Source organism: Hyposmocoma kahamanoa, unplaced genomic scaffold (assembly GCF_003589595.1).
Source record: "Hyposmocoma kahamanoa isolate Upper Pololo Valley unplaced genomic scaffold, ASM358959v1 182, whole genome shotgun sequence".
Lineage (NCBI taxonomy): Eukaryota > Metazoa > Arthropoda > Insecta > Lepidoptera > Cosmopterigidae > Hyposmocoma > Hyposmocoma kahamanoa.
This window is the reverse complement of record NW_020653713.1, coordinates 3,585,166-3,601,868: the sequence shown is the minus strand read 5'-3', so window position 1 is coordinate 3,601,868 and position 16,703 is coordinate 3,585,166. Positions and strand designations below refer to the sequence as shown.

At 38.7% G+C, this 16,703-nt stretch overlaps 1 protein-coding gene across 1 annotated transcript; it reads left to right on the top strand.

Annotated features, from left to right (window-relative positions):
* Positions 1 to 6,785: 6,785 nt before the first annotated feature.
* LOC113226131 lies at positions 6,786 to 7,697 on the top strand. The gene has a single exon (XM_026458660.1). The coding sequence runs from the start codon at positions 6,786 to 6,788 to the stop codon at positions 7,695 to 7,697; it is 912 nt and encodes a 303-aa protein (XP_026314445.1).
* Positions 7,698 to 16,703: the final 9,006 nt, after the last annotated feature.

Genomic DNA, 16,703 nt, shown 5'->3' with positions numbered 1-16,703 from the left:
TTCATACGAATGAACCAATTTTGAAAACATTTATGCCACTTCTTCGTGACAATCTCTGAAACATATTTTTCATACTGTTCGACAGCCTCTTCAGGTGATGAAAATCGTTGACGGCGTAACTGGTTCTTAATTTTTGCAAATTAATAAAAGTCACACGGTGCCAGGTGGAGACTGTGCGCGGGATGGCTCATATGGTCAACGTTGTTCACCTACAAAAATTCATTTGTCTGTCTGGCCGTGTTAGAACTGGCATTATCGTGGTGCAAGATGATACGGCGTTTACGGTTATTTTTACGAAGTTTGTTAATAACTTCCGGCAAACAAATGGTTGCGTACCAATCATTATTCACGGTACAACGATTCTCCAAAGCAACAGTAGCCACGTGTCCAGTTTTATTAAAAAAAGAAGCAATCTTCCGCTTAGAGGCACTTTCCACGTGCGCCACTTTGGTTGGTTTTGGCTCATCTCGAAAGACCCGCTCGATTGCTGCTTTGTTTTGGGATCGTAACTATAAATCCATGTTTCGTCACCTGTGGCTATGTCCCACACCAAATTTGACGCCCCTTCGTTGAATCTGGTAAGCATGGCATTGCACCAAGTGACGCGATCCGTTTTTTGAGTCTCAGTCAAATTGTGTGGGATCCACCGAGAGCACAGCTTTTTCACACCCAAATGTTTGTGTAGTATTGATTGTATTTGACTCATGCCTATGCCTAAAGATGCCCGAATTTCACAGTATGCCACATGCCTATCTGTTTTGATCATACGGCGCACAGCATCGATGTTTTTGTTGTTCACAGCAGTAGACAAGCGACCATCACGAAATTCGTCACTGAGATTCACACGACCTCGTTTGAATTCTGCAAACCAGCTATAAATAGTTGTCTTGCATGGTACTTCATCGCCAAAAGCAGCCGAGCGAAGAACGAAGAGCGAAGCTCCTCTGAGCCGTTACATTACACTTAAAGTCGTAGAAAATCATATTACGAAAAATTTCACGAGTTAAATCCATGGTGATGTAGACAGCCCATTTCTAAAATGACGCCACAATGTAAAAACAAGTGACAGCCAGATGAAACAAACTGTATTATACAGCCAAAGAGTTCCATTTTCAAATGTTGTAATTACTTTTCAAATATTGTTTATGTAAGTGTCCAGTTCCGGAAACTTATAGTGCGCCCTATGTAATTCCGTAGGACTCTGTAGGTCCCTTCCATGTGTTCTCGTAGCAGACAGCACACTATACGACAGTGTTACCCGCAATTCTTACGAACACTGCAAAACAAATTAATAGATTCAGGATTTACTTTTTCTAGGCTTTACTTTGTAGAAGGTCATGTTAATAAAAATGGAAATTAATTTACAACTCCGCGAACCCCGTGGAGGTTAAATAACTCAAAATAGACATGCTTGTGTTGAATATTTTTTCATACATTTAATTTTCCCACCTCCCCTCCGCATAAAATTATTAAAAGAAAAACACAAGGGCAACTACAGTCACAGATACCACCACCAAAAATATACCTGACACTTGTTTCGCCTCTCTACGGGGCATCCTTAGGGGTTGTTGATTGTTCGACCCTCGGTGTAAGAATATATTTATTTGTATAGGAATCAAGTGCAGATTAGAGTAATCAAGTAACCTCAATAACATTTTCTAGATTACAAAACATCTTTTTCCAGTAACGATATTAAAAACAAATCAAGATATTCATCTGCCATAGTTATGCTCTGTCACTAAGGTTTGAAATGACTTCGGAACTTCGGTAACTCGGTGCAATTTGAAACAAAGTTTCCGTAGGAACATTACGAGACTCTTAATTGAAATAGTTTTACACTTTTACGTGAGTTTTCTTTTTTAAGAAATCTTTCCTTTACTTTTTGTTCTTTTGAAAAAATTGGTTCTACGACAAATGGATTGGAATTCCACTATTGGTTTTTACGGATCCTTCTTTATTACACTTTTTCATTGTAATCGTTAATTTTATTAATACAATAGCTTTATCAGGCTGTAGCAAAATATTAACAACGTTGAGAATCACTCCGCCACAATCATTGACTTACAAATAAATGGACGACGGGTCTAATACACAAACCACGAAAAAAATGTCCCAAGTCAACCTATTTAAACGTAGTGACATGTAAAGGAATATGAAAAAGCTAAAACGTTAAATTTAAATTGTAATGTCATCGCAGTACTGTCTAATTTTGCTTGCTTCGCTGTCAGTCGAACAAACGAAGACTAAAGCGTGAATGACGCTCTGTATACGATTTTAACGCCCAATAAGTTCGGACACTTTTTAGCGCGGACCCGACGTCCATATAATTGTAAGTCAATGGCCACAATGTAGTTTTTCTAACGACGAGACGAACAAGTCGTGCACCTAACGGTAAGCAACACGCCTATCATTAAATTGCAAAGATCTGAGGATCACTTTACTACCATGCCTATTACTGCTTGACTGCAGAAACAGGCATGGTGGCAGTACTTCTGAACAATCCTTTTCACAAGGAGCTCTACTGTGCTACTAAAATATAGTTTAGATTTTTGGCTATAATTCAGTCAGCGTTGTCGATAGAGTTATATGAATTAGAAGGGACGTGACTTCGTTATCTATACAACGGCACTGTAGTAAAAAACAATTCGACGTAATTCGATTTGTACCGTTTTCCACGGAGGGTGGTATTTGTATTATTTCCTCTTAACTTTATGTTTCAATTAAAAGGTAAATTACAAAATACGTTCTTAAATATATATTTAGTAGCATAAGAGGCCCTTGTGAAATAGTTTGTCCAGGACAGTCAGTATTGTTATTTACCTTACCTATTTCTGCCGCCAAGCAGTAATGTTAGCATTAATGCGTTCCGGTTTTTAAGGGTGGGGTACTGGTGAAATTACAGGCACATGGAACTCCAACTTATGTTTCAGGGTGACGGATGCAATGGCAATGCCCATCAGATCTTTGCGATTTACGGTACTGAGTGGCACTGCAACTGTTATGGACAGGCGTGCTGCTTACCTTCAGGCGCACGACTTGTTCGTCCCGTTGCTTGATATTATAAAAAAAATACAAAACAAAAAATACAAAATAAAATTATTATCACAGATAGAAAAAATACAGATATAAAAAATACCCCATTGGTATATTTTATAGGATAATAATGTTAAAATAGTAATTGAAACATCAATACAAAATACATGTGTCAATTACAGATAATTCAAATGCTGCCCAGCCCTGTTTACATTGTACTGTTTGGGATGAGCTTCCGTTATGTTCTATGCCATATGCCACACATCAAGTATATAACCAGAAACAGAGACGAAATGTCATTTATTTTGTGACAAAACTATTCCGTCAAAGGACAACTGGTGACTACTGCGCTCCGATTGGCCAGCCCGAATTTGAAATATACATTAGAGTTGTGCAAAGCAATTATTATATTATCGAAACCGATAGTCACTCTATAATACATATCATGGTAAATATATGTAAGGAAACATCGTTTATTGATTCCTCTGTAAATTCTGAATGTTTTAACCGATTTCGAATTAAGTAGTATTATTAGAAAGTAAGAGCTCACTCGGAATGACCATGGAGGTCATTCCGAGTGAGCATGGCATTGGGTATCAAAAAATGTCAAAACACACATTTTTGTACTGACAAGAAAAAAAAAATTTTTAGTTCACCTTCTAAGAGCACAAGGGCAGCCGTGTTTTTTACTCGTTTTATGCGTTGCGTCGATGTTGCGCGCGACACCTGAGCGGTGACGCTGCGTTGTACATGGTCGTACTATATATAAATTAATAACAACAATATATAAAAATTCAAATGACACTGTGGGGGACTCGTGCCAAAACTGGACGTAGGGTCTGTATTCAGGTCACCAGGTTTCCAGACCTCTTGGAAAATATTTGCAACTTTGACTAGTACATTGAAAATTGTATCTATGAATTGAATATTTATTACTAACTTGTCTATTTATAACAAAATTTACAAAGGAATAAATAAAAAAAACATTGATTATTCGAAATTAGAACTAAATGCCACATGTTGCATTCAAACGCGACAACGGAAGGCGTACGCATCGTACAAGGGGCCAGGAGACGAAGCGGGGAGAGGTGCTACGATGCGTAAATACCTAAGCGATGTTACGTTGCGACACGGCATTACTGGTATGGCACTAGGTGCGTTGAAATCATAGAATTGCTTCAACGCGACGGAACGGCAGCGCCCCGTTCCGTCGTGTGGCGTTGCTAAAAAAACAAAAACAACTATAAGACTTAATTCTTTTTCGGATTTAATTCACGTATATATTTTGTTTTGTAACTTCTAGGCCCTGCATAGGTTCCTTGGTCGCGACTAACTTTAAATAATTGTTTTCTTTTTTGTTTGAACGAACCATGTGGGTATCTTACTGTCTATGCAATTTCATATACTGATTGATAACAGTAAGAATGTATTTATGTAGATAAAAATATGTATAGATAAAATTTAGATTTATAGGCCAATTTTAAACCTAACAGGTATAGTGCAAAAGTGCTTCTTTGTCATTGTAATTTATCATTAAAACCATTTCAATACACTTTCCTTACATTTACGTGAGTTCAATTGGTATATATTCAATAATAAAGCGCATGGTGGTAAATAATGGTGCCTATAATTGCTAGTAATGCTCACGTTACTACAAAATTACGTTAGTTAGTTAGTTACGACAAAAATAGGTAAGGTGGCAGTATTTCCCCGGACGAATTCTTTCACATCTTCTGATATCACAAAGTTGGTCACAGGTCGCCACTAGATGAGAGTAAATAAAATAATAAAATTAAAAGAAAATTATTGGCGCAACGTGTGTGCATGTGTAGGTCAGTTATTATTATGTACACGGAAGAATTATGTGGTCTATGATTCTGTATTACTCAGGTCGAGATTCGCAAAAGATTTTCAATTTCGTTATATTTTTTTTATTTCAACCATTTAGTTATCTGTGTTCTACATTCAATCATAGGCACTTAGCGAGTGATGTACACTCGCAGCAGTTTTTACTTTTATTTTATTTTGTGTTATTTAGTTTATTAATATGGTTATGAAGATAACTGTATTGTTTTTATGTAAATCGATATCTCCAATAAACTCCAGGTACGGCAACTTAATTCTTGGATCTGTTCTGTTCTTATTTTGTTTTTTTTCGAATTTTGTTTTTTGTTTCTTTATTATTTTGCACAGAATTCGGGGAACACAATATTAGTAAATAAATATGGCTGTTTACAAAAATTACTTCAAATAAAGTTGATGTAGTGTTCGTTAGAGGTGTTGAAATGTTGTTTTAGTGATATGGGGGCATGGGAGTTACAGGTTGAGGCAGTTTTTTTTATTATTATTAAGTTCACACGTTTTCAGGGGTGGCGCACCTTCTTCGACGTGCAGGTTACATCACCATGTTCTTCTTCAGCGTTAACGAGAGATATTGCTAATAAAAAATGCTTAGGTGTCAATGAACTTAAAAACTTGAAGTCATATCACCATGACCATTGAGAATCAATCGTTGTCGCACTAAGCTATTGCCGGTCTTATCAAACAGATGTGAATCTTATGTATATATTGTAATTTATAACTTCTAATATATAAACACGCCATCATTCTCCTGACTTTGAATAAGAAATATGAAACAAGTTTCAGCATTAATATAACTTTGAGGGCCGTCGGCCGTAATAAGAAATATATTTTCGAACAGATACAACTCACACAGTTGTGTACAGTATTTTCCACTTTAGTATTTTCTAAAGTGGAAATTTCACTTAACCTACTTCAGTCTAATGTATTAATTGAACGCTGGTAGCTCAGTGGAGAGCGGTTGCTTTTCAATTGAAAAATCGGCTGTTCAAATCCCTGTACATTTACTATCGATATCCTATAATTGTAACTTTTTTATGAAAAAACAGACCTCAAAAGTTCGTTGAGTTACATCTACCTATTTGACAATCGGTTACTGGAAGTAGTTTGCCACCCTTAGAGAAGGAATATTTCTTTAAATTTAAGTAAGACTTATACTGAGATACCCTTTTTCCAACAAAAAAAAGAATCATCAAAATCGGTTCACAAACGCCACAGTAATTATTAATTCAGTCGAATTGAGCTCCTCCTCCAGCCGACTGTAGCGCTCACGCCACAAACTTTTCGCGTATTATGTTTCCTCCACAGAATGGCAGTTACAATGATCTGCGCAAGTGCTATCGCCCGCATCATGCCATAGCCGCGTGACATGTACAATAGCGCGTCGGCTCCGGAGGCCCCGTCTACTCGGGCAACGTCACATGCATCATGCAACGTCACTGCGCGCTGCCCCCGAGTTGAGCTCAGCGTCCCCCGCACCACGCCAGTCCGTTGTTAGCCGGCCGTACCGCTTTGTGCTTGCTCTCTTGCCATTTCGTAATTGTGCTGCAATTTGTACGTTGCTTAATTGCCAATGTAGTTTATTTGTTATACTGCGAAATGGAGTACTCATTTCTGACGTTTCCTACCAGTAGAAGATACCCATAAATTGGTGACCCCGTGATGTGAAAGTTTTCGCACCGAGGAGTCCTGTGGAAAGCTGTTAATCATCGACTGGGAATCGTTCCTTGAAAAATACAAGATAAAACGCGCAAGTACCCATACGTATCGTTTAACCTAGAAGATTCCGTCAAAATATTTATTTTGTTTTGTAACCGCCCGAATCATCGCTACACCTCTGAAGTGAAAGCACGTATGTGACATTTAATAATTTGCTTTAACCGATTTCAAAAATGGCAACCGGTGACGTTGGCGGTGCAGAGAGCGCGCTTGCAAAAGCGATAGTTGCCGCGTTGGGCGCGAAGACTGCTAGAGTGGGCGTAAAAGTACCTCCATTTTGGGCAGAAAAACCAGCTGTTTGGTTCGCTCAATTAGAAGCCCAATTTGCTTTGGCTAACATTACCACTGACCAAACAAAATTTTATGGAAATTTGGAACCTCACATAGCAGAGCATATAGATGACGTCATCCAAAATCCACCCGAAAGTAACAAATATGAGAAACTCAAGACCGAACTAATCAAGCGTTTGTCAGTTTCACAGCCGAAGAAAGTTCAGGCACTGTTGTCACACGAACAGCTTGGAGACCGGAAGCCATCTACATTCCTGCACCACCTTAAAGACCTGACAGGTCCAGATGTAACCAACGAATTCATCCGCAACGTGTGGACCAATTGTCTTCCAGTCAACATACAGCCACTGGTAATCTCACAATCTTCTATGACTCTGGAAGACCTGGCAGACTTGGCTGATCGTGTATTTGAAATCGTGCCGATGAATCCAGTTGGCCTGGTCGCAAGTACTTCAGCTGCGGGGAGTGAGTTAGAGGTAATGCATAGCGAATTAGCGGAAGTTACTCGCAAATTAGATAGATTGGCCGTCCAGAAGGAGTCACGTAAATCTAACCGCTCCACCAACAGCTGGAAATCTCATTCTCGCAGTAAGTCCAGAAGCAAGGCACGTAGCCGCCCATACCGCACCGAAGGAGGACGCCGCCTGTGCTGGTATCATTGTACCTTCAAAGAGAAAGCTCAACACTGCTCATCACCTTGTGATTTCTCCTCGGAAACAGTCGCTAATGACAGCAAGCGATTGTTGCAGTATTTCCAGCCATCTGTTTGTCACAGACCTCTGTTCCAAGCGTAGTTTCTTGATAGATACAGGTTCGGACCTCTGCGTGTACCCGAGTAAACGTTGAGCCAGAGTAAACTACGAGCTCACCGCAGCAAACGGTACGATTATACCTACGTACAGGTATATCCACCTGCAGCTGAATTTTGGACTTAGGATTTGGAGGAGAATTTAGCTGGAAATTTATTGTAGCCGACGTGTCAAAACCAATAATAGGAGCAGATTTTTTGTCTTTCTACAGCCTGTTGGTGGATTGCCGTAACAGTAGACTTCTAGATGGAATCACTAATATGTCCATAGGAGCCACAGCCGCCAACTCAGATGTCGGAAGTATCAAGGCCATCATTGCTGGAACGTCGGAATACCACGACCTGCTCATTCATTATCCTGCCGTTACGAAGCCGCCAGGAATACATAGAGAGGTACGTCATTCAACTGTCCATTTCATTAATACTACACCTGGACCACATGTCTTCTGTAGACCTCGTAAATTGGCTTGGATCGCTTACAGGCCGCGAGAGCTGAACTTGAAGCTATGGTGAGAAAAGGAACCGCACGCCGTTCGAGTAGTCACTGGGCGAGACCCAAGGGGGGACCCTTCACATGGTCCCTAAACGTGACAATACCTAGCGGCCATGTGGTGACTATCGCGCTTTAAGTGCACACTTTTGGATGGTTTGAGTTCCCTTATATGTCCTTCGGCCTCAGAAACGCAGCTCAAACCTTCCAACGCTTCATAGATGAACTCGTACGTGGTCTGGACTTCTTCTGTTTTCCATACATCGACGACATTTTGGTTGCTTCCAGGAGCAAAAGAGAGCATAAAGAACATCTGCGTATCCTATTCGCTCGGTTAGAGGAGCATAGAGTCGTCATCAACGTTACTAAACGTAATTTTGGTCAAGATAAACTCACTTTTCTAGGGTATAAGGTATCTGCCAATGGCCCTCTCGATGATAAAGTTAAAATCATACAGAGTTTTCCACCTCCCAAAAACGTAAAAGGTTTAAGAAGGTTTCTAGAAATGCTAAATTTTTATCGTCGGTGTCAAAAGCATGCTGCTGAACTGCAAGCTCCACTGCATGATTTGTTAGTTTATTTGTTATACCGCGAAGTGAAGTACTCATGTCTGACGTTTCCTACCAGTAGAAGATACCCATACCCTTTCGGTTCTGAGAGCCTTTTTACGCATTCAACAGAAATATGTAAAGAATTACAGCGTTTTGGTTCAAATTTTTTATTTATGTAATTAAAAATCAAACTGCCTTAAAAAGTTCCTTAAAACGTTATTCATTAATGATGCAATGAAGAAGTCATACCAAAATGAATTTTAATGCTCACCAGTTAAAGTACAAGTTGGCTAAACAGCTTTCTTCGCACTGATTTACTCAGAACCTAATAGACGGACAGCGGGTCGGGTATCTCAAGGCATTGACTGTACGTAGAACTTTATTTTCTAAGTTATGTTTGTATATTTGTGAATTTTTAGTAATAATACCTCTCCCTAACGGTGATCTATACGATGATCTGGAACAACTTACCACCGCCTATCAGAAATGCCTAATAATTTTTTTCTTCTAAAAAATTACTCAAGACTTACTTGCTGAATGTTCAACAATCTGTAACGTAGCTTTTGATGTATTGGGGTTGTCTACAATAAACAACTTATACTTATGTAGTTAAATTTTAATAAATTATTAACCATCCGAATATTAATTTTTAATACCAAGGTGACATGATGAAATAGTTACAATATTATTATATGCTGTTACACAAATGTTTACAATTATTTCAAATTGCAATGTTATTTACAATTTAAATGTAGAATTAATTATGCAATAACATACGTTTCTACTCATTCCTAGGAGTGCCATGTAGATATCTGGTAACTTCATTAATAATTCTACTCGTACTGAATAGAAGAGTCAATGCGATCATGTTTGTGTTTATAGTAATATGTGCTTGTTTCATGCAATGTTTTTAGTGTCCATATGTGACGGGTACTGTATTCCGTGTTACGTGTGTATCTGTTGTTGGATCTGTTGAAAATCAGCGTCATGGTACTTTGAGTGAGACGACAGCAAACTGAGTGGGTCACTGTTTCCTTAGCAGCACAACACACACGCTTTGTACTTTTTTATTATTTGTAGTTTAATTCCATGTTTCTAAATCTTTACGTTATTTTATACTATACAATTCATGAGTACTGTGATGTTTTTTTAAAGGAATATACGATTTTCTATTTCTATTTTTAAATATGATGATAATGTCGAACTTTTAGGTTTTCGTAAATAATACGCATTGGAAATGAAACTATTTTCATTACCCGACTGCGGGAGGGTTGTATATCCATTTCTATGTTTTCCTGTACAGCCTAAACGGCTTCATGGATTTCGATATATGAAGTGTCGTAAAATTCGTCTTAATCGTGGTTAAAATAGTTCCTTGTATACATCAGCGGGCACGGGAATTGCCCGACTTGCATAATACAAGGCCTCACTGCGCTCAGCCTTGCAATTCATACTCGTCAATTCTTGAATTCTCGGCCTCTGTGCAACATGCAACATCCAAGTCGACCTAGTCTCCGTGATAAACGGCCCGGTCAAAGCATCAGAGATGGATATATAGCTTTCAAATTCTAATAATACTACTAATTCTACCGGGATCAAAAATTTTCCAATATGGCGGATTCAAGATGGCCGCTATATAAAATTGAGATTGCTGAATCTATGCAACTATCGATTATGTACAGGTTTTGTGAAGTAGTTATGACTTGAAGCGATCATACCAACTACCCTGCTCCCAACGGAACCTAACCAAACATAAAATTCAGAATTAAAATATAGCAAACAGTGAATAGACTAATTAATAATACACAGCCCTCGCGCAACACGTAACATTTAAGTCGACCTGGTCTCCGCGACACACACACACGACACGGCCAAAGCTTCAGAGATGGGTACATGGTTTCAAAACAAAAATCGTCAAGAACCCTAGTCCAGTTCTATGTACTATTATTACCAATAATGAGACGTACCTATGTCTTTTTTTATTTATGTATTTTCAGGTTACAGAAGAAGAACCCATAAAATACATACCTTATAGACTAACATACATAATAATATGATAAAGACAATTTATTTATTTACACTTATGGACGATGACGTGTGACGTAACGTGGGTGTCCGATGGCAGTCCTTAGAAACGCCGGAACATCAGACACCCTTCGGCCAAAAGTTCTCCTCCATGAAGGTCGACAGATGTTGTGTTGGTACTCTCACCACAAATGAATTAGAATTCAAATTTGGCTTTCAGTCGTGACACGTATAGCAACGTCGTCGGTAGGGCTGGACGCAATAAATGGTTGGGGCCAGTCGGGGCGGTGCCACTAAGGTTACGGTTAGTGAGCTAAGAAAAAGAAGTACTTTTTCTTTTCCACCTCTTTAAAGCCGTCCTCGTCGCACTGGTCTACGCCTCTCGGTAGTAATGACAACACAGCCCCAGAGATGAGTTACCGCTTTTTCTTCTTCCCCTTCGTTGGTTGCCTGGGTTGTGGTGGTGGAGCAGTGGGTTGGGTAGCAGCGGCAACAGCAGCGTCATCACGCCGAGGGGTCAACGTGCTTACGACTAACGTCTCCGCCGGGGCGGAAAAACGAAGGGCGGGGCGTGGGGAAACGCGCGCGGTGTCAGCGGCAGCGGTCGGTGACACATCCATGTGAGCCGACACAAAATAGCCGATAGATGCGTTTTGCGCCCCGCGACATGTATTCACGTTGCAGGCCTTGAGTGACCTACTTACAGAAGCTGCACTACTAAGTAACACAACTTGGGCACGTAAATCACTGATGTTGATGATGAAGGCCTCCAATTTACACCGAACTTCAAGGCTTGCTTTTAGGGACGTGATGTCCTTCAGTAGCCTGGTGACGCAGACATGGTCGAACGTGTCAAGGGGCAGCTCGTGCAGCTCCTTCGCCACGAAAGCAGGCACGTCGCCTGGGTCGCTCTCCTTAAACAGCGTGTAGCAGCCACAGACGTGCCAGAATGTCTAACCCTCTTCCGACATTCAGGCACGTCTCAGTGCAAGCAAAAGTAACAACCATGCCTTGTGAATCAGCATAAGACACACGTACCAAATGAGTATAAATAAGTAGCTCAAGTAAATATACCATCAGTTATAATCAGTTCATACATTAATATACAGTCATTTACCAACCCACGACTCGTCTATCATTCTCCCACTAAACTACCATGGCGAACCAACACCTTTTCACCTGCGCCATGGTAAGCTGGTGACCCCGACGAAGAACAACCCGACGATGAAGAACACACCGCGACTGGAAGAACGCAGCCACAGGGCTGCGTACAGGCAGGGCTTGGTACAGACCAACAAGGGACCACGATATAGCAGCAACTTTCTGCACATTGAGGAAATAACAAACACGGCAGAAAATCAACATGTTACGGTGTGGACATGGAAGAGAGTTAGACATTCTGGCACGTCTGTGGCTGCTACACAGCGTAATGATGTCCTGGAGACTCTTCGCTCCTCCATCCTTCGCTCCTCATATGTTGATTGTGAGCGTTATTATTATTATTATTATTATTATTATTATCCCTCCGGCGAGATGGTATCTACTCGGCCTTGCCATTACAAACCTCTTCGTCTTTGTCATCAACTCAGTATAAACCTTACAACTAACCACGGGTCTCCTACAAGGAGGCTATTCCTTCTTCGATATGCAAGGGATGCTCAGTGCGTGGAAAATAAATCTTAGAAACAGAATGATAATAATAGAAAAAAGAACACTATTCTTATCAAATTCAAATTTTTCTTTTTTTTAAATTCATTTTTATTTCCTAAATAAGCAAATTATACTTGAAATTGTCAAATTAATTAAACTCTGCTGCTCATTTATAAGGCGGAGTCCCCTGAGAAGAATGAGCAAGAAACTCTAGGGTTGGTATTTTAAATTACATTTGAATACATTTAACATTATAATATTTATTTCAAACATCTTAGATTGAGAGTATATTATATACAAAAGCTAAACGGGTCGCTACTACGGATTCTTGTCATCCAAGTACGCAGAAGCTGTATAATAAAATAGCCTCTAGTATACTGTTTTTGTTTCACTGTAGTTTTAAACCCAGTAAATGGCGAATTTTGAGTAGAAGCTTAAACATTGCCACTTAAGTGAATTTGGGACTTTGGGAAGACGACTGTCAAGATTAGCTAATTTATTTTTATTCCTTGTATTAATGTTATATTAAATTTTTTTAATAAAAAAAAAAAATATTTATTCTTCTTAACATAAAATACTTTTTCATAAATGTGATACGATATTAAGAATTAAGATAAAAAGGCAAAACATACTACGTAATGGATTTCCATGATTTTGTGCTCTTCCGTTTTTAATACGGCCATCCTTAAATATTTGTTATGTTGGTAGCGACAAACAAATGTAATTTCCAAACAGTATAATTCTAACAGCAGTATATTTATGACTATCAACGTACATTATCTTTATAATTTCTATCCAATTTGAATCATCTCCCTTTCATTGAAATTATACCTTAATACCAAAACATTATAGTCAAGAATTACTTACATCGTAATCCACAACAACAAGAACAAGAACATAAGCAACATTTATTTAGAAGATTTAGTATTACGACGAAATTACCTGATATTATTAAATCCACATCTTACGCGTGTAGGCTTAAGGAAATTCATTTTCACATATTTTGTGGATTAGGCTAGTACAGACTCGACGTTCATAAATTGAAAAACAAAAGCCTGCATTTACTTCAAACAATAAACAGTATAAGTATTTTGAGTTTTTTAATCTATCAACCAAGGAATTCGAACCCCTTACAAGTTCCATGGCCACGGCCGACTGTCCTCATTATATATATTTTTAATGTAATGTAATGTAATGTAACGTTAGTAAATAAATAATATGTAATGTCTTCAATACGATTGTATGCCTAAAGCATGGCACATTTTTTTTTTTGATACCAAGTTTGAAATCGAAAAGATGTTAGGAGCACTGCCACTGCGCCCGTCAACCTGAGACATAAATTGACAAGTCCCATGTGACTGTAATTTCACCAGCACCCTTACCCTTCAAAACCTGGAACGCATTGAGGGGCACATTACTGCTTAGCGGCAGAAATAAGTAGGTGGCAGTTCTTCCCTGGACGAACTCTTTTACACTTTTCACCTCTACTACATTATAAGTTTGTGGAATCGTATTTTCGCACAATATATTAATCAGTATATATCCTCAATTTTTTAACACCATCAAAAAAAGGAGGATGTTCTCAATTTGACTGTATGTTTTTTTTGTATGTATATTACGCGATAACTCCTGTATTTTTGAACCGATTTTAATGATTCTTTTTTTGTTGGATAGAGGGGGTACCTCCATAGTCCTTAGAGGTGGATAATTTTCTCCAAAATGAAATGGGACATTCATTTTGAAGAAAATCACCAAGGGTTGGCTGATCACGCATGAACATGTGCATAAATAGCGCCTAAATTTTAAGGAGCAATTATTTTAATGGTTGGTCTTGCTATTCTACAATTCAAGGCGTTTTTCTCTCTCAATATACGTTGAGCAATGAGAACCAATAGGAAATGAAACCATTTTTCCGGATTTAAATCGCGTATATTTGTTTTTTCAAACAAACCGACGTTTCGGGCCCTTTACAGGTCCCATGGTCACGGTTGACTGAGGTGGTACAGTCTTCAACCAGTTATGTCTAATATTAATGCAAACCACCCTATTTTTTCACTATAGTTACAATAGTTATTAATTAAATACCTTATTTTTAATTTTACAAAGAAAACATTCCAATTTACGCTACATTGAGTTTTACAAATTATTGTATTGAATGAATTTTTATTAAGTTTAATTTATTATTAATTAGGAATGAAACTATTTTTCCGGATTTAAATCGCGTATATTTGTTTTTTCAAACAAACCGACGTTTCGGGCCCTTTACAGGTCCCATGGTCACGGTTGACTGTCAACCGTATGTATAACAATCGCGAAAACCTAAGAACTCGTTATTATTAATTATTAATAGAAATTAGAATAAACTAAAACATATTAATTAGTACTGGGATTTTTCATTAGAGGAAATACTGGATCCCAAACTGGTGGTACGGAGAAACCATCTTCCCTGTTGAAATTAGGATGTTTCTTAATTTCAATGGCCTCTCGCAGCATCCTGGGCAGATAACGGACTTCTTTTGCAAGGACCTGGGGTTTGTCAAACTTCATTCAATGTGTAGGTTTATCCATGACATGCTCGCAGACTGCAGACTTGTTTACGCGACGGTGTTTAACATAAGCTATATGTTCTTTGACGCGGTTACAAATACTTCGCTTTGTTTGTCCAATATCACTATATCCAATATCCAATATCACAGTCAAGCTTGTAAACTCCTGCATCCTGTAAGGGGATGTTACATTTCACGGGTCTAAGGAACTGAGAAATCTTCCTCAGGGGCTTGAAATAGGTCTTGATAGATGCACGCCTGAGGACTCTTCCGATCTTGTCTGTAACAACTCTCACGTAAGGTAAGATGAGAACTCGAAATGAGAACCAATTTTTATTATCTCCTGTGTCAAGTCCCGTATATTGACGAACTAGGGGATATTTCAATAAAACTTAGCAATTAGACGTAATTCCACGTAATTTTGAGGTCCGGTTTTTTTTTTAGTACTCTGTACTGAGATTATATTATATATTTTTTCCAAAGCGATTCATTCAACACTTTATCAACCAAAGCCATCTGGGGTTGAATAGCTCTTAACGAACTGAATAAAAAGATTTAGAAGTGAAACTCAGTTGTCTCCAGAACAAAACAATTTACGTCACTGAAACCGTCTTGACGAAATCCGTTCCATGTACAACATTCCTTAACTTCTCAGTGTTAATAATTTTAATAAACTTTTTCGGGTGCTATAAAGGTAGACCCCCGTGGTTAATGTTACAGCTTACACCAGGATTCACTTTCACCTTATAATTATATCTTGATTTAAAGTATTTTAAAGCATAATGATGGGTATTGGAGGTAGTAACCAGATATTATATATTATATACTCTGTTTAAATTTATACCCTCCATCATTTATTAGCGGGTTTTACACAGAAATTTAATCTCGCGTGATATAGCAATCGTGCGCGGTTGAGTGCGCATGTAAAGACGTTGGAAGGAAAAGGGAAAGATCTTGCGATTGCGGTCATCAGTCGCGTACTCCAGTATGCGCCAGTTTAACGCGATCTATCCTGCGCTGTTAGCCTTTACACGGTTGCTGTTTCCGTTGTAACAAAAACGAACACGAGCAATCGTGCGCGAAAGAACGTTAGCTTAAAAACTGCAACTGGAAGACGATTGCGCATGCAGACTTTCTCGCGCGTAATCCTGTACGCTCCTGGTCCCTCGCGATAGAGTGACTGTGTATAGGGGGCTAATGAGTAACAAAATGTCTATTTTATAAAATAGAAATATTATAAGTAGTTTTTTTATAACATCAAGTGACGGGACGAACAAGTCGTGCGCCTGATCGTAAGCTACACGCCGGTCCATAACAGTTACAGAGCCACTCAGAGCTTTAAATTGCAAAGATCTGAGGGGCACTACCACTGCACCTGTCACCCTAAGTTGATAAGTCCCAAGTGCCTGTAATTTCTTGTTGTTAAAAAATGGTTAAACAGGCGTACGCAGAAATCACAACCTGCCACTTGCTACGATCCTGATTTATTATTTTTCAGATCTTTCAGCTCATCAACATGCCTCAATGCTTTTATACGTGCTTATCAGTTAAGAATCCATTGACCTGGTCTTTTTTTAGGATATACGAAGGTTGTCGTATGTTCGAGTTAGTCGGCCCTTACCGATTAACATTGCGTTTCGTCAATTTTCTTTCGTTCATCCTCTTGTCGGAAACATTTTATAATGATAATCTTAGTACAGAGTACTAAAAGAACCGACCTTAAAAGTACA